The sequence below is a fragment of the Grampus griseus genome, assembly GCF_964374135.1.
Source record: "Grampus griseus genome assembly, chromosome: 6".
Taxonomy (NCBI): domain Eukaryota; kingdom Metazoa; phylum Chordata; class Mammalia; order Artiodactyla; family Delphinidae; genus Grampus; species Grampus griseus.
Window position 1 is genome coordinate 467546 of NC_139000.1, and position 18294 is coordinate 485839.

The 18294-nt window shown below is 60.3% G+C and overlaps 1 protein-coding gene across 8 annotated transcripts in view; it reads left to right on the top strand.

Annotated features, from left to right (window-relative positions):
- EXD3 (exonuclease 3'-5' domain containing 3) overlaps positions 1-18294 on the top strand; it is a 76582-nt gene that overhangs the window by 7784 nt on the left and 50504 nt on the right. For 2 of the 8 annotated variants that reach the window (XM_082655719.1, XM_082655723.1), the window contains exons 2-5: positions 7208-7303; positions 15111-15206; positions 17639-17822; positions 17917-18062. In XM_082655719.1, coding sequence (XP_082511845.1) covers positions 7253-7303; positions 15111-15206; positions 17639-17822; positions 17917-18062 — 477 coding nt within the window. In that variant the 5' untranslated portion in view covers positions 7208-7252. Of the gene's footprint in view, positions 1-2638; positions 2789-7207; positions 7304-15110; positions 15207-17638; positions 17823-17916; positions 18063-18294 lie in introns of those variants that run through there. The other 6 variants (XM_082655720.1, XM_082655722.1, XM_082655721.1 and 3 more) reach the window with 6 other exon arrangements.

The following is an 18294-nucleotide window of genomic DNA, read 5'->3' on the forward strand; positions in this document are numbered from 1 at the left end:
CTCCCTGCCCACAGGCGTGCCCGCGGCCGGGTCCACACCGTGGCACGTTACCCAGCTGAGATGCCGCAGTGTGGATGAACCTTGAAAATGTCGTGCTTAGTGGAAGGAGCCAGACAGGAAAGGACGTGTATTACGGCTCCGTGTGCACGAAGCGTCCTGAACAGGCAAAGCCACAGGGACAGGAGCAGGGTCATGGGTGCAGGAGGGCGGGGGGCCAGGGTGGGTGACTGCTGGCGGGGATAGGCGATCTTTTGGGGTGATGACAAGCTCTGGATTAGGGGTGATGGTTACACATGCCTGAATATACTAGAAACACTGAATTGTATACTTCAAAAGGTTCAATTCCATGGTATGTGGATTACACCTCAGTAAAGCTTTAAAAAAATCACTGAGATGATCGCACAAAAGTTTAATTCAGTTTGAATGGCTTTCAAGTTAGCGCTGTTATTTAACTGAAGCGGCCTGAGTGGCCACGTCTGCAGGGCCCAGGCTTTGCACCCCCAGGTCTCTGGGGATCCTGGTGTCTCTGCATTTGGGACTGGGGGCAGCAGGATACGTCTCCCCGTAGCTGTTGTGGGGAGTGGCAGCTGGGGGTCCGGTGTCCCCTCGTCCTGCCCCGAGGGCCGGGGATTGCAGTGGAGAGGCGTCCGGCCGCCTGCGGGGCCGCTCTCCTATGTGGTCAGCTGCTTTTCTCAGTCAAGACCAGTGTGTCCAGCAGAAATACGTGAGCCACACGTGTGGTTTTAAATTTTCTATAAAAAGAAAGGCGAAATTAACTTTAGTGGTATATTTTATTTAACCCTGGCATACGCAACATGTTACTATTGCGACACGTACTGGATACACGGAAGTCAGTACTGAGGCCCTTTCTGCCGTCACCCCGTGTGCGTTCTGCGCTTACAGCACGTGGGGAAATGGGCCCGGGAGGCCGCCCTTATCACCCTCCACCACCCCATCTGCCCCACGATGGAGGGCAGAGGGCATACCTGGGGGGACACGCAGCCAGCGCTCCCATAGTTGTGGAAAACGACACAGAAAAATGACACAGGAAGCATGATCTGGCGCCCAAACCAGAATGCTGTGCTGACCTCTCTAAAGGTCGCTCCGTCACTCCCCGTGGTGCTGAGAGAATGCATCGTGTTCTGTGCTCTCCTGGGCCAGGTGGGCAGATGGACAGATGGACGGGAGGCACGGGCCTGGGCCAGCAATGTGATTCTTTGTGGGGTCCTTCAGCTCTCCCTTCTGGGCTGTTTGAAGGGCAGCTTCGGGTCAGGAACAGTGAATCGTCCACTCCTCGCTGCCCTTCCCACGTCCTCTGGGCTCCCGCGGGGTCTCCGGCTTTGCCGCCCCCGCCCCGCCCGCTCACAACGCTGCTTTGAGAAGGGGCGACTGGCCTGAAGAACGTGCCCCCAGCCCAGCTCATGACCAAGCTGGGCTCCTGCCTGGCTTGGCCTCCTTTGGACCTGAGGGGTCTCTGGGCACAGTCGGGCCGGGTGGGGGGACGTGCCCACGAGCACCCACTCTGTACTCCCCTTCTGCTTCTCGGTGGGGCTGGGCTGTGGTGGACGGGGGGGCACTCTGTCTGGAGGCGGCAGCATCCCTGGGAGGGTGGCCCTGCTGAGGTGTCCTCTTTCCCCTACTGGGCCTACTGGATCCCCTTGGGCCTGGCTGAGGGGTGGCATCCAGGAGGCATCTGCGTTGGGCCAGGTTGGTCAGTGTGCCAAGCAGGAGGCTGGTGGACATGGGGCAGGCACATCTGGGGACCCTGATCACCCCAGAACCTGTAGCAGGCCAGGCCATCTCCCCGGTGGCTCTCAGGTAGGGTCCCAGGTAGCTCTCAGGTAGACGCCCAGGCAGGTTTACAGGTAGGCTTCTGGTAGACGCCCGGGAGGCTCCCAGGTAGGTCCCAGCTCTCAGGAGGAGGCGGTCCGACCTGCAAGGTGTGTCTCTCCGGGAACCCCCCTGCGCGCTTCCTGGGGTTTGAGTCTGTTTCTAGGTGGGTTTGCTGCTGGGCTGGGGGCTTCCTGCTCAGGTAGGGAGTGGGGCTGGGGAAGCAGGAGCCTCTGGGGTGAGTGGAGATCTGCTCGTGTGCCGGGGCTCCTTGCAGGGATTTGGCTCTGCTTAGCCCCTTTCAGCAAAAGTCACAACGCTAAACAAGTTGTATTTGGTGACTCTGATTTAAGGAAAGTTTGAAAACTGCCAGGTGGCGCTCACCGCGGGGCCTCCGGGAGCTCCTGTCCCTGGGAAGGCCCGTTCGCCTCGGCACGCGCCGCAGACCCAGCACCACGATTCCGGCTAAAGACCATTTGGGCTCCAGGCAGACTTTTTCATTTTAAAGTGAGGTCAATTTTTAAAGTCTGCAGTGGGGTGAACTTGAACTTGGTCGTTGTCAGCAGTTTTCAATCTCAGAAGCACATTGGGCTTAGTTGCTGTGGCTGGTTGTAGATTGATTTCAGATTCCAGGGCTCAGGGACAGACCAGAGCCGAGTTTCGATGGCCTCAGTCCTTTCGCAAGGAGGGTCTGGCTCTGTCCACCTGACCTGGGGCCGGCCTGAGGCCCCAGCCAATCAGCTGCCTCCGAGTGGCCAGGCGCTGGCCACTGTGCCCCTGAGAGAAAGGGGGAGAGTGGTGCCAACAGGGAGGTGGAAGCCCGCCTGCAGCAGGGACTCCCCTAACGGAGAGGGTTAGGGAAAAGCACCCTCCCGTGAAAGAGCCACTGGCCATTTGCCCCCTTCCTGGGCTGACCAGCAAAGTGGACGGCTGCAGCGGGAAGGAGGCCATCAGGGCGGTGAGCTCAGGGACAGCAACCCGAGCGGCTCGGGTGGAAAGAGCGTGACCGCCAGGGAGTGGGCGCACTGCTGGGCTGGGGCTCCTCCTGCGGGGGCCTGACGCAGCGGAGTGGGCAGGACGTTCACCCCGCAGAAATAAAGCCTCCGCCTTCTCAAGGAGGAATGTCCCTCGGGCCGCCCCGTGCTGGGAGGAACGAGGAGGGCAGGAGACCCTTTCAGAAGCCCCCGGCGCCCTTTGGGGTTTATTTAAACAACCCAATTGCTCTTAACCCCTCGCGTGGGAGGTGGGTGCTTGGCCCCGTGTTCTCGGGTGGGAGACAGGAAAGGGTGCCGAGCCAGAACGCTGCACCCGGGAGAGCCCCGGCCCCTACCCTGGCCTCGCGTAGGGATGCAGGCCCCAGCCCCGCCGGGAGCTCGCTGGCCCGGGGTTTGCTGCTTGCTTGGCGGGCTGGCTGGTGGTTGGATGGATCTGGACACAGCTGTGTGCCGCGAATGGCCAGGGGCTCCGGAGGCGGCCAGCAACGGTGTTGACCCCGTGGAGCCAGCCCAGCTGGACGAGCGCTCAGCCTTGCTGAGGCCTCAGTGATGCTGTGAGCTGACCCCACGGGGACTGGGCCTGGGTGAGGCCTGACTGTTGGGCTGAAGGACAGGAAGACAGGGGAAGAAACAGGCCGGGCTCCCGGCACCTCCCCGGGGAGGGGCCCACGGGGCCTGGGCCATTTGCAGCTCCACCTGTTGGGAACCCTCCGCCGGCCCAAGGGTCACCCCCTGCCCCGGCCAGATGGGCCCCGGAGAGGCGGGGTGTGGTCACGGAGGCCCGTCAGCGGGCCGTGGAGTTGGACCACCCCTCAGCGCCCACTGCTGCTCTGGGACCCCCGGCAAAGGGCCTGCAGAAGAGGGACAGACATTGGACCCGTCAGAGACTGTGACCGGGCGGGCTTCGCGGGACAGCGGCCGTGAGGGGCGTGAGTGGCACCTCTGCTTTGTGCGGGACAAGCACGCAGGGACAGTGCTCCTCCCTGCGGAGTGCCCTGGCTGGGGCCTCGGTGTGGACGGGACAGCTGCGGTCACGCGCCCTGGGACGGCACTGCCAGCAGAAGGGCCCAGAGACCCGCTCGGGGCGCTGCACTCCCGTCCCTGGCGGGAACTCGGCAGCTGGGAGGATGGTGCGCCCCCCGGCCACCCAAAGAGGGTGTGCGGTGGGGATGGGTCTCTGTTTAGAGACACAGCCTCCGGGAGTGGCAGGCCCCCCGGGGTTGGGTCAGATTTGGGGTGGGAGGTGGGAAGGACCATCTGGGGTTAGGTCCCGGCAAGGGGCGGGGTGCCTGTGCACAGGGGCCGGATTACCTGCCCCACTCGAGGTCCATTAAAATGACAGTAAAGACATTAGGAAAACCAAAAGTGCTTGAAGGCAGAGAGGAGGGAAGAGGGGTCTTGCAGGCTGGGAAAGCAGAGCCCACGGCTGAGGGCTGGCAGAGCCTGGCTGCAGAGCCGGGGAGGCTCCAGGCTGGAAACAGGGCCTTGGGGAGGTCTGCGTGGGTGGGGACTGAGACCCTAGGTGGGGAAGGGAGGATTCCTTCCCTACAGACAGACAGACTGGTCTTCCAGGCCCGTTACCCACAGTGACGTCCAGGAGGACGTTTCCCAGGACTGAAGGACATGAGCACTCCTAGGGGGTCCTGCTCCATCCGTCTGTCCTGCTGACACCTGGATGCTGTCAGGGGAAGGTCCCCCAGGAGGAGAAGAGCAGTGTCCTACCTACGGTCGGGCGTCAGGTGGTTCAGAGCTCTCAGCACCAACGTCAGCAGCTGGAAGGACCGTCACCATCACATACCTGGGGACGGCCTCTCACCTGCAGCCCGTGCACAGCCAGCCTTCCAGCCGAGGCTTAGTGCCCAGCGAAGACATTTCCAGACAAACAAAGACTGGTCAAATGCCCCTCCCTTGAGTTCTTCTCACGAAACTCGTGGAGAATGTGTTCCTCTAGCACCAGGAGGAAAACTGAGAAACATGAAGGCTTACAAATCAGGAAATGCCGGATGCACCAGGAGAGAAGATGGGGAGGGAGTCCTAGTGCAGCAGCTGTGCCGCCAGGCTAGAGAGCAGCCATCCGGATTGAGGCGGGCGGGCAGAGGCTCGAGAAGGGGTGTCTCTGGGAGCAAGGGCAGACTTCCAGGCTTGTCTGAACATCCTGGGGAGGTGTTAGGGTGCCGTCAGAGTCCTGTTAATGATGGCCTTGCAGGAAATCCAGCAGGGAAGAGGTCGCGTTATTTTTTCTTCGATCTTTCCCCCCGTTTTGTAGATAGGATAATTTCCGTTGATCGGTCTTCAGACTCACGGACTCTGTAATCTGCCGTCTCCAGTCTGCGGCCAAGCCCAATCAGTGGGTTTTGCGTTTCAGTTATTATACTTTTTATTGGAGAACTGCCATTTAGTTCTCTTATGTAGTTTCATGTAATTTCCGTTTGTACCTCTTTGTTTACTCATTTAAGACCATATTTCCCTTTAACTTTTTGAACATGTTTTTCACTCATTCTTTGCACAGTTAACAATAGTTGTGTTAAAGTCTTTGCTAAATTCAACCTGTGAGCTGCCTTGGAGTTGCTTTCCATTATGTGCTGTTCTGTATTTCTCTCCCCTTGAGTGTGGGTCATATTTTCCTCCTATTTGCAGGTCTTGTGACTTTTATATTATGTACTGAACATTGTAAATGTTACACTGTAGAGACTGGATTGTTACCTTCCGCTGAAGAATGTTGACCTTTGTTCTAGTGAACAGTTCATTTCTAGCTGATTACCTTGAACTGGGGGGCGCGGCTTGACATTTTGTTAGGGTGGATCTTTATCTTGGTGGGACTCAACATACAGAGTGTTCCATGGATTTTTTTATTTCTTTTGTTTACTGGCTGTGTTGGGTCTTCGTTGCTGCGTGCGGGCTTTCTCTAGTTGCGGCGAGCGGGGGCTACCCTTCCTTGCAGTGCGCGGGCTTCTCATCGCGGTGGCTTCTCTTGTTGTGGAGCACGGGCTTTAGGCGCGCAGGTTTCAGTAGTTATGGCACGTGGGCTCAGTAGTTGTGGCACGCAGGCTCAGTAGTTGTGGCACACGAGCTTAGTTGGCTCCGTGGCATGTGGGATCTTCCCGGAGCAGGGCTCGAACCCGTGCTCCCTGCATTGGCAGGCAGATTCTTAACCACTGTGGCACCAGGGAAGCCCTGTTCCACGGATTTTATTGGGACTTGGTTTTAGATTTTGGAAGAGTTGGTCTGGGGCAGGGCTAACTCGCCACCGTCACTGGGCTGGAGCCCAGAGTGTGCAGCATTGCTTGACTGTTAGTGCCCCTGTCGAACTCTCGGCCTGGGGACAGCTGCCTCTGGGAGCCCTGGGGAATCCTGCATTGCTCACCTGCACTTCTGGCCCTGAATGACCCCTCCAGCTGGTGCCCTGGCTCGCAGATGCGCGGCCTCCTCCTCCACCGGAGGGATGCTCTGCTCACCAGGTTCCGGGTCATGATCTTAGCTGGGAGGTCGCCCCCAGCTGGGAGCCGGCCCATCCCTGGGCCCCCCAGCCTGGGCATCACCCGTCGTGCACAGCCTATTGTCCAGAAGTCGGCCGCCTAAAACGTGTCTGGTGGACGTTGTCTGCAGTGGGAGGGCCGGTCTGACACCAGTCAGTCTGCATGGCCAGAGCACAAGTTTGGAGCAAACTGAACAAGGCAGGAAAGTATCCGGAGTTCACCCAGCTCAGCCCTGCTCTGCTCCTGTCTCCTGCAGATAGCGTGTCAGCAGAAGACGCTCGCAGAGCTGTTTCAGGGGCTGTCGGGGTTTGGGGGGCTGGGGCGTGACAGTGAATTCTCACCTTGAGCTTGGTCAGTCAGGTGTAAGACTGGACACTCAGGAAACAACCGTATCAGCGTGTTAGTGAGAAATGTGAATGTAAGTGTCCAACAGCATAGCTAAAAGCGTGTGGGAGTTGGGGAGGAGAAAGCCCCAAGGGCTCGCCCCTCCAGGCCTGGTCAGGACTCGGGTTTACACAGGAGGTGCCGTGTGTGTCACCGTGACATAAATCACACCGCAAATGAGGAAAAACTAGACCAGCTCCGTAAATGTGGAAAAGTGTCTTGTATAAAATACACGTTGGCAGGACCCTGTTGGCCGCCTGGGAATGGTACCACTTTGTGGCCAGCCTGGATGATTTGGAGCTGGGTGTGCCCGTGTGGGCTGGCTCAGGGGTCCCCATGGTGGGTCCACCCCTGAGGTTAGTGCTGAGTGTCCTGGGTCCAGCCGGGGAAGCCGAGGCCACCTGAGCCCCCACCCCCACCCCAAGCACAGAAGTGGGCCCTGCGTGGCTGCCTGTCAGGGCCCGTTCCCTTCTGTGTGGAACCTGCAGCCTAACTGTCCCTCTCCACTGGTCCCTTGAGCAGCTCCCTGCCTTCCCCTGAGGATGGACGCCGGAGACCCTGCCGGAGATGCCGCCGGAGAGCCTGCTGCTGGTGACACTGCTGGTGACCCAGCTGGTGGTGAGTGTGTCCCCATGGGTGAGTCTGCACCCCGCACGGCCCAGGTCCAGCCTGGCTGCACTTGTCAGGGCTGGGCATGGGGTGGGTGTGTGGGGGGTCTGTGTACAGGTACAGGGCAGGGACCCCAGGTGGGAGGCGTCCAGGCGATGTGGCTTTCTAGGGGCCTGGGACGTGTGGAGCGGCCTCAGGTGTGGACGGGAGCAGGCAGGTGGCTGCTGCCACGGCCTTCCTGTCCTGAGGGCCGCGGGCGGGCACCTCCCTTTGCCCTGGGAAATGTGGCCTCGTGGTCCTGCAGTGGACCGCCTCCTGGCCACTTGCTTCATGTCTGACACCGAGGGTTGGCCATGACTGGACGGACACTTCAGGGAGCCCACACTGAAGTGTGGGTGAAGCTGGGTGCAGGGGGCTGGTGGGAATGGCGGGGTTCTCTCTGGAGCCTGGCTCTGCGCCCCACACCAAGTGCGGACACAAGGCATCTTATCAGTCCTGCCAAGAGGGAGAGAGGACGGGGGGGCTGGGAGGTGTCTGAAGAGTGAGGGCCCCAGACTGGCGCTTCCAGCTTGGGAGCCCCGGGATCCCACATGGTCCCTGGCCCCAAGAGAGCGGAGGCTCTGCCTTCCGTTTCTCCTCCGGGAGCCCCGAACTCCTCGCGGTGGTGTCTGTGGGCTCCGGGAGGCTTTCTTTCTGAGTGTCTCCTGCGTTTGGTGAGTGTCGTGGGCAGGGCAGACGCGGGGCCACGTGAAGCCTGATCTCACCCCACCAAGGACAGGTGGTGACGTGGAAGGGGAGACCAAGGCTGGAGGAGGAGGGGCTCCTCCCAGGCTGGGATCGGGTGTCCGGTTGGAGAGTGGGGCGCCCCTCCCTGGCGGCCCCGGCACCCTGGGGGCCGTCCCTGTGCCGGGCTGGGGACCTCTGGTGGGCACAGGGGTGGGAGGGGCCCCAGTAAGTGACAAAGTGCTGCCCCTTCTTGCAGGTGGTGGGGAACCTGGGGCCTCTTCCCAGCCTCTGCCACCCACCCCAGGGTCCCGAGAGGCTGTGGCGTCGGCCCCCCGTCTCCTGTGGGGTCCTCCGCAGGTGCACACAGCCTGCTCCAAGCGGAGTCTCCGGGGGGCTGCCCAGGCACCCTCAGCCGCCCACAATGGGCTCGTTTTCTGCTCAAGATTCCCCAGACCTTCAGACCGTGCTTTTCCCCACCTGTCCCCAGTGTGCAGAGTCTTCAGGACCTGACACCACCCTGTTGGGACTGGGGATCAGACACAGCCCCTGGCCTGCTGTGAGTGACCGCAGGCCAGGGAAGCCCTCTTCAGTGGGCATCTCTCCACCAGGATCTGGGTACCTCCCCCAGGATGCTTCTGGCGCCTCTGCTGGTTTTGCCAAGAGCAGGACCCTCCTCACCTGTGGCCCCCGGACTCTGACACCCGAGGCCCCAGGGCCTCGGCTTGTCCTGGACCATCTGGATGCCACCCTCCCCCGCCTGTCCTGATGCTGGGGGCAAGAGGGGAAGGGACAGGCCGGGGAAGACCTGTGGCCCTTCCCTCCCGTCCTCCCCTCTCCTGGGAACAAGAAAACATTCCCCAACTGAGAAGTCAGCTGGGCTCAAAAATTGGTTTTCTCCTGAAATCGTGGCCTTTGGATGAGCAAGTGTACCTGAATCAGAAAAGCTGCGGGCTGAAGTCCAGCAGGTCCCAGGGTCTCGGGCAGCAGTGGATCCCCCTTCCTTGGGAAATTCGAAAGTCAGGCAGACAGAGCTGAATCACTTCTCAGCATGGAGGGAGGGGCAGGCGCGACCCTCCAGGAAGCCCCGTCCCCACCCCGCCACCCCTCACAGGCTCGTGCAGTACCCGGAACCTCCAGGCCTGGCCCTCCGTGTGTCAGGGCTGGGGTGGGGGGCCCCCCAGCCCCTGGGGCTGTGGAACCATCCTTGGGCTGTGACCTGAGGGAGGCTGTGAAAACAGGCGACACAGCACCCACCTTCCTGGCTGTGTGACCTTTCTGTTTCCTTACCTGAGAAAAATAGTTGTTGCCCTATGCTTAGCTCCATCTGTGAATGAAAGACTGCGTGTGGGCTGTGGAGGCGTTAGCTGTGATCCTCGTTCGTCTTTGACCCGCTGGAATTTATTTTGCTGGGAGAGGTGAGGAACGGGTCCAGTCCGTCCTGGAGGACCACTGGGACACGCAGCAACACTGAGCTCCCCACGGGTGGAGTCTCCCCGGCTTTCTGCTCTGTTCACCTGCTGCATCACGCTATCTGGTGGCGGTGGTTTTATGACCTGCTGCATCCGGCAGGACTAAACCTCTCGTTGCTTCTCTCTCGTTTCTTGTTTATTTTCCATGTAGACGTCAGGATAGCTTGCTTGCTTCTGCAGAAATCCATTGCTGTTTCTACTGGATTTCATGACATTTGTGGTTGGCCAAAGAGGCATCTGACGCCATCTCATCCCAGTGTCAGGCAGGACTGGGGGCTCACAACGCCTTCCCACAAGGTGGGGTCTGCTTCTGCCCTTGAGTGGTGCTTCCCGAGGCCTTGCCCTGGGAGCCGGGCTCGGGTGTGTGCCTGAGGCCCTGGGGAGGAGCCCGTCTAAATTCCTGACCCACAGAATCTGGGATCCTGAGAGATGAACCACTTGTTTGGGGCCCGTTGCCTTTCTCTCTATTCTTCTGTCTTCAGCAGTGCTTTTTTTTTTTTTTTTTTAATTTATTTGTGTATCTTTGGCTGCGCTGGGTCTTCATTGCTGCGTGCGGGCTTTCTCTAGTTGCGGCGAGCGGGGGTTGCTCTTCTCTGTGGTGCACGGGCTTCTCATTGTGGTGGCTTCTCTTGTTGCAGAGCACGGGCTCCAGGCGCACAGGCTTCGGTAGGAGCAGCACGCGGGCTCCGTAGTTGTGGCTCGCGGGCTCTAGAGCGCAGGTTCAGTCGTTGTGGCGCCTGGGCTCAGCTGCTCCGCGGCATGTGGGATCTTCCCGGACCGGGGCTCGAACCCGCGTCCCCGGCACTGGGATTGGATTCTTAACCCCTGCGCCACCGGGGAGGCCCCGAAGTTTGATTCTTGAGCTTGAGCTTCAGTGTCCTCTGGACACACTGCTGCCCGCCCGCCCTCACCCACGTGCTCCCGGGGCGGTGTCAGGGGGCAGGTACCAGGCCAGAGGCCACCTGCCCTGCCGCCCCTGACCTGCCGTCTGGCCACCCCTGGCCAGCAGGTCCAGGATATCAGGGTGGCCCAGTCCCGGGCCCAGGCTGGGGAGGTGGCAGCGGTGGCCAGGCTGCAGCCACGGCTGATGTCCACGCTGTGTACGGAAGGCCCCCGTGCCCGCCCTCCTAGCTCAGCCCGGCCTCCTGTGGTGCATCCCTGTGTCGAGGGAGCGGGACTGGCCCACTCTCGGCTGGCAGGGTGGCCCCGGGCCGGGCACCCCGTGCTCGATGAGTCCTTCTCGTGCCGGCCTTTGGTGCCTGCTGCACTCAGGCCCGGGCCCACGTTCACACCGGCCCCGGGGCCCCTCCAGCTCCAACTTGGGCTTCCCGGGTGTCTGCCCATGGCCACGGAAGCTGGTGACCTTGTCTGCGTGTGCAAGTCTGGCCTTGGCACGTCCAGCAGTCACTATAGAGTGTCCCTCAAGGCCTGGGCCACGGCCTTGAACAGGGCCAACATGGTCACCGCCGGGAGCTGGCAGCATCGGGAGGGGACAGACAGCAAACCCACATCCCACGTGCAGTGTCAGGTGAGGGGGCCAGGCCGGCGGGTCAGCGGCGCTTGGGCAGCGGCTTGAAGGCCGAGGGTGTGAGTGACCGAGGGTGCAGCCTGGCCTGTGGCTTGGACCCAAAAGGGCACTGGGCCTGGGGGAGCCGTGAACAGAGAGCAGCCTGGCCCAGCCTGACCCTGTCAGACTTTCCTTGCACTGGGCGTGGTCTGCAGAGCCCAGTGGGGAAGAGGGAGACCTCTGGCTGGCGCCTGCTAGGCCCTTTCTTTTGGTAGGAATTCTTGACTTAACCGTGTCCCGAGGTCATCGAGGTATTGTGCAGGTGCCCTGTGGAGGCTCTGTTGATCTGTCTTCACAGTGAGACCTACAGCCCCTGGTGGGTTTTCTGTAGGTGTGAGATGGGGGTGACATCCCAGTGTTTTCAATAAGGTTATGCCATTTCCCACCCTGGCCGCACACCCTGGCCCATGCAGGCCCAGTTCCGGCTCCAAGTCCCCCCTCCCTGGGCCACACGCTCAGCCTTAACCCCTGTGGCTCTGGCCTGGGTGGGGCGGTCCTGTGGTTTCCCTGTGGTTGTTAAGATAGTCCCCCCGCACCCACTCACACTGCTACTGTTTGGGTTAGAGTGTGGGGTCTGCTGATTAATTTGGGGAGAATTGACAACTTGCATATTACTGATTATACGGTATAGCCCGTCCTGAATCAGGCCTTTTAATTTTGTTCTCAGTGACGTTTTTTTTTTAAATTTATTTATTTTTGGCTGTGTTGGGTCTTCGTCGCTGCACACAGGCTTTCTCTAGTTGCGGCGAGCAGGGGCTCCTCTTCGTTGCGGTGTGCGGGCTTCTCATTGCGGTGGCTTCTCTTGTTACGGAGCACGGGCTCTAGGCGCGCGGGCTTCAGTAGTTGTGGCTTGTGGGCTCAGTACTTGTGGCTTGTGGGCTCAGTAGTTGTGGCATACGAGCTCAGCAGTTGTGGCTCGCAGGTTCTAGAGCACAGGCTCAGTAGTTTAGGCGCACGGGCTTAGTTGCTCCGCAGCATGTGGGATCTTCCCAGACCAGGGCTCGAACCCGTGTCCCCTGCACTGGCAGGCAGGTTCTTAACCACTGAGCCACCAGGGAAGCCCCTCTCAGTGACATTTTATATTTTTTGCATGAACTTCTTTTGTTACATTTATCCCAAGAAATTTGAAATTTCTTATGTTACTGTACCTGATATTTTTTAAATGTTCGTTTCTGTCTGTCGCTAGTATGGAGGGAACAGTGGACTTCTTTTTTCTTTTTTTGGCCGCACCCAAGTGGCTTGAGGGATCCTAGTTCCCCAACCAGGGATTGAACCCGGGCCCCCTGCAATGGAAGTGCAGAGCCCTAACCAGTGGACCACCAGGGAAGCCCCAACAATGGATTTCTTAATACTGTCCTTGTGTTCACCATCCATGCTGAAATAAGTCCATTGAGTAATTCTAATACTTGTCTTTAGATTCTTCATTGCTTTCTAAAAAATGAATCATTTGTTCAGTGCGTAACGACGTTTTGGGGTATTGGTTTTATTTTTAAAGACTTTATTTTTTAGAGCAGTTTTCGGTTCACAGCAAAATGGAGAAGAACGTGGAGATTTCCCATCTACCCCTGCCCCTCCCACATGCACCACCTCCCCCGTTGTCACCATCCCTACCAGATGGGACACTTGTGACGAGTGAGGGACCTGCCTGGACACGCCATCATCACCCAAAGTCCGTAGTCTACCTTGGGGCTCACTCTTGGCGTTGTACGTTCTGTGGGTTTGGACGATGCAGAGTGACATGTTATCTACTACTGAAGGTTCACAGAGTAGTTTCACTGCCCTGAACCCCCCATGCTCTCCTGTTCATCCTCCCTCCCCCAAGCCCCCGGCAACTCCTCATCTTCATACTGACCCCATAGTTCTGCCTTTTCCAGAGCGTCATAGAGTTGGAATCATACTACGAACGTAGTCTGCAGCCTTTTCCGATTGGCTTCTCTCACTTAGTAATCGGCATTTAAGTTTCCTCCCTGTCTTTTCATGGCTTGATGGCTCATGTCTTTTTAGTGCTGAATAATATTCCATCGTCTGGAGGGACCAGAGTTTATTGGTCAGAGTGCTGATGCTTTTATTTTTTCCTTTCTAAGTTCTGTGGCCTTAATTTTTCCTTCTTGCCGCTCTGCACTGGCGTCGAATGCACAGTGGGCATCCTCCTGGTGTTTGCGTCTTAGGGGAAAGCTTTCAGCATTGAGTTCTGTGTTCGCTGAGGGTTTATAGGCGCCTTTTGTCTGGCTAAGGAAGTCCCTTCTCTTCTAGTTTGCTGAGTTATTTCTTAAATTATAACTAGAACTCTCCCTTAAGAGGTGCTTGTTCTGCATCTATTGAGAGCATCATGTGACTTCCGTCCTTTATTTCACTAGCGAACCAGGCTGATGGACCTTCAGTTGTCCAGCCAGCCTTGCTTTCTGGGACGGACCCTCCTGTGGTGTACACGGGCGTCTCTCCCGGGTCCCTGAGCCCGTGTGCTCGGGGGCTGTCCCCCAGGGTGTGGCTCAGGTCCCCAGCCTTTCCCTCCGTCCCGCCTCCTGCATGGAGCCAGCAGGTTGCCGTCGTCCCCCTGATTCTTGGGTAGATTCGCAGGTGAAGCCACCTGGGCTCCTGATCCCCCAGATTTGGCCGGGAGAGTCTGTTAGTGGCCTCCCCTGCCCCAGTGTGTGCACTGATGATCAGGTCCTGACTCTGACGCCTGACCCCGACCCACACCATGTGAGGGCATGGCTGGGGTCCTGACCCCTGACCCTGACCCCCACCATGTGCGAGGTGTGGCTGAGGTCCTGGCTAAGTGCCAGGGGCTTCTCCCACTCCCTGGGCTGGGGTCGGGGACACGCTGGGAGCCCAGACCCCCCTTGGCTGCTTTCCTTCCAGTCCTCCCTGGGCTCTGGGCCTTGGCGCCTGCCGGTTCTGAACAAAAGGACCAGAAGGCTAAGACTCCGCGCTCCCAATGCAGGGGGCCCGGGTTCGATCCCTGGTCAGGGAGCTAGATCCCGCATGCATGCCGCAACTAAGACCCGGAGCAGCCAGGTAAATAAATACATACATACAGTGCGGTCATTCAGCTTAAAAAAAAAAGAACCGGAAGGTTTGTCTGTAATTTCTCAGCGGGGCTGGAAAGGTTACAGCGCCTGGGCCTTTGAAGCAGAACTCGCAAGGCAAGGAGGGGCTGGGCCTCAAGGCTCGGGCTGCCAGGGAGCGGGGGTGGGGGAGTGGGTTAGGCCGGGGAGGTGCTGCTGAGGCTGGCAGGGCTGCGGTGAGGCGCTGGGGAGGAGGGAGCCCTGCCTGGAGTGCAGGGAGCCTGAGGCCCAGGGGCGGGCCCGCAGCCAGGGGGCGCTGGTGGCCATGGGCACCTCGGAGCTGGGTCCCTGGTCCCCTGGCCTCGGAAACAGCTTTCTTTCGCAAGCCAAGAGCTGGCAGCAGCGACCTTTCCAGGCCAGCGAGCTCTCCTTGGCACTGGCCTTGGATCTCGCCTGAGGGCGCCGACCCTTTTCCAGCAGGAGGGTGACCCCGACCTCCCCTGTCCCGGCCAGCACCGGGCTGAGTGGCACCTGTGTCATGACTCCACGCCCCGTTCTGCAGCAGGGACAGCGGCTTCAGGGAGCAGCGGCCATGGGGGTGGGGAAGCTTTGGGGAGTGGCCAGCCTGCATAGGGCTCACCCGGGGCCGGGACAGGGCAGAGGGGAGACGGGGGAGACAGAGGCTGGAACCACCTCGGGGCCTCGGCAGGGGCCAGAGGCCAGACATGGTGGGTGGTGGATGGGTTTGTGGGCGGCGTACCCCGCTGGGCGGGCCTTGCCCGTGGGGGGCCAGGTCAGTACTGCTGACTTAGCCCCGGCGGCCGACGCCCCTTCCCCACTCACACGGCCACTCTGAACCCACCGCGGCTTAAATCTGAGGCCAGGCTCCCTGAGCTGGCAGGGGAAGCCCACCCTGGTGGGCACTGCGGGAAGCAGCCCTGCTGGGTGGCGGGTCCTGGGGAAGGGGCAGAGAGGGCACAAGGGGCCGTGAGCGCTGGGCAGCGTCTGTGGGAGCCCCCAGGCCTCGGCCCCCGCCTGCCCCTCAGCCCCTCCTCGGCCCTTGTCTTGTCCCCTCAGGCCGGGACCCGCTGCTGTTCCTGCAGACCCTGCAGACGCTGTGGTCCACTCGGGAGCTGGGACAGGTGAGCCCTCGGGGTGTGGGCACCTGGCCGCCAGCCTCGGCAGGCTGCCGTGTCGGAATGTTCTGGGGGGTGCATGGGATTGGAGCCGTGGGACGAGGCCTGCTGGACGCTCAGAGCAGGCAGGGAGGGCCTGTGCCCACCACCAACTTCCGGGCAGTGCGGGGCACCTGCCAGGCCTCGCCCGCTGCCCCCTCTCCCAGAGGGGCAGCAGGACAGCCCGCCTGGACAGCGGGGGGGATGCGTGTGGTCCGGCGGGAGGAGCTCTGGCAGGGAGGCTGCCAGGGTCTTCCACGGCCACTTGGGGGTCCTGCAGTGGCAGCTGCCACTGCCCAGACCGTGTCCCGCCGTGACCTGTGCCAAGAGGACAGCTCTGCCTCGCGGCCCCCGGGGGTGGTGCAGTTACTGGCCCTCGGCCGCTCCTTCCCTGCACTTTGCTCCCTTGAGGCATGGAAAGGGCGAGGGAGGCTGCCCTGGCTCTGGGGAGGACGGGCCCACGCGTGGCTGGAGGGAGAGGGCCACATCCTCTCGTGCCAGCCTGGCCTCCAGCTGCCCGCCGAGGGTGGGCAGGGCACCCAGACCTGGGGCAGGCTGGTCGGGCAGGCGTCCGGAGCAGGTAAACTCCAGGCTTCCACAGCGCTGCGTGGTGGAGGAGGGCCGGCAGCCGGCCTCCTCTCTGGACAGGCCTGGGCTCCCCGCCCGGCTGAGCTGCGGGGCCTTGGGCAGATAGCGGCCCATCCACTGCCTGCGCTCAGGCCTGAGAGCAGCCGTCTCTAGCCATCAGCTGGAGAATCCAGAGTTTTTGCAAAAGCCAAACGTTTTTTGATTTTCCAGTTTCGTGCCGTGTGGCTTGAGGGTGAGACTCAGGCAACAGGGCTGTGGTGCTGTTCAGCCTTCCAGTTGGGAGCGGGCTCGTTGCGAGGTGGTATCCTCTGCCCTGGTGTCACGGTGAGCCGGCTTGTGAGCTCGGCTCGACCCTCCATCCCTGTTCACTGAAGGCAGGAGCCAGAGGGCCGCAGAGCCTGAGGACGAGCCGGGCGCTGCCCCGGGGGCGGCGGGGCACGGGTGGGGGGCCTGCAAATGAAGCCTGGGGGCGGTCTCCCTAATGGTTGTTCCTGGGCAGAGTGTCTGTCTCTGGATTTATTTCTCTGGGAAGCGTCCGCTTCCTCCACGTCACCACGGTTTCGGCCGGAGGTCCCTCCCGGTTCCTGACCCCCGCGTCTCCCGGCAGCGCTGCCCCTCCCCCGGCCTTGTGCCTCTTTCCCGGGGCTGATCTCAGCCTTCAGGTAGCCGGACACCCAAGGCATCGGTTTCCAGGAGTCTTGGTTTCCGATGCTGCATTTAACGCCGCACCTTCCCCCCGAGTTCTGTTCGTCACCGGTTTGATGTGTAGGGGTCCATCGTCCTTCCTGTTTTCTGATTTTCGCCGTGTCTCCTTCAGCATTTCCAGAGAAACACAGGGCTGTGTCTTGATGTCGCTTAGCTGTTTGTTTCTGGCTGTGAAGGAGCCCGGTCCATCTGTTTTGGTTTTTGCACAGGACAGGCTTGTTTTGTGGTTAGTTATATAAACACTCCGAGTTCCCTACTTGGCGAAAGCTCCCGCCTGGAGGGGACACACGTTTGCTCACCAGGGCTTGTCCTGGGTTCCTGTGAGCAGCCGGCACCACGCTGTGCAGTCCAAGCTCAGACGTGTGTGATAACCAAGGGGCCAGCAGCTGGAGATGCGGTGGCTCGAGCCCTGAGGACGAGGGTGCAGATGAGCCAGAGTGTCCTGGGGGCCAAGGGAGCAGCAGAGGGACCCAGGGGGCGGCCGCATGAGAGCAGCTGGAGCCCAGCAGAGCACGTGGAGTTTTCAGGGACCGGACAGGACAGGGAATCTGGAGACGAAGGGGAGGCCAGAGGGCAGGAGGGAAGGAGAGAGGAGGTCAGCCAGGGTCTCAGAGCCAGGGGTCCGGAGGATCGTCGACATGGACGCTGAGCCCACCACGCCAAGGGCAGGGGTAGCACGGGAGGGCGACACGGGGCCAGACGTAAACCCCTGGGGCCCAAACCTGGTGCGTGAGTTCCACCCCAGGGCTGCAGCTACCGCTCAGGGCCACTTGCGTCTTATTCTTTACTTAGTTTTGATTTTTTTTTTCTTTTATAATTCTAGACATATTTATATTCTATTTTCATCCCCAAACCGATACCTTACTGTTCTTTACTCTTAGAGCTTTGATCACCCTGCTTGCGGTCACCATCATGGTGAATTGTTCCTTGTGTGTCCTGTTGTTTTTCATTGTGAGCTCACCTTAGTGCAGCTTTTTCCCTCTGGTGGCTGAGGGCCAGGTCCCCAGGGCCGTCCCCAGGACCAACCTCCTGAGCACACATGGAAATAAATCCTAATCCAAAGGCCAGAGCTGGGTCCTTCTAGACCTTTCCTTTTCCCAAGCAAGGGGTGTGGTGCTGCTGATGGAGACTCCGCCCCTCCTCGGGCAATGCTGGACGGTGGCCCCCAGGCTCTGTGGGAACCGCAGCCCCCGGCTGGTGCCCTTCAGACCCCTGAGAGGTGTGTGTGGCCTTGCCTATCCATCCTGGAGGGTGACAGCTGTCCTCAGGGTCTGTTTGAGGCCATCTCAGGTGAGTTCCAACAGCCACAGCGAGGGCAGCCCCTTCCAGAGAGCCCTTGGGTGCGAGGGCTTCGGCCCCCTGAGCTCACACTTGACGCCTGCAGGTCCACCCTGGGCTGGACCCCAGCAGGTCCTCGGTCAAGGGAGCCGCAGTGACCTGAACCACTGGAGCGGGCAGGGCGTGGCGGGTTGGCCGTGCACAGGGCCCTGCTGGTCACGCAGAGGACGCCCGGCTGCTCTAGAGACGGTGGTGAGATGCATGTTGTCCCCCTGGACGTGGGTGTTGGGGACACACCTGTTCTTGTCTCTGTCTTGCAGCTCTTACGTGTCCCCCAGAGCTTCCCAGCACAGGAGGTAGAAAAGTAAACAAAAGGCATTTTTCAGTTGGGGTTTTTTCCTTTTTTCCGTCTCCTGTTGCTTGCTGGGCCCTGCTGACCTGTCACCGTCTCTGAAGGGCCAGCGCCATGTCCCATGCGTGCCAC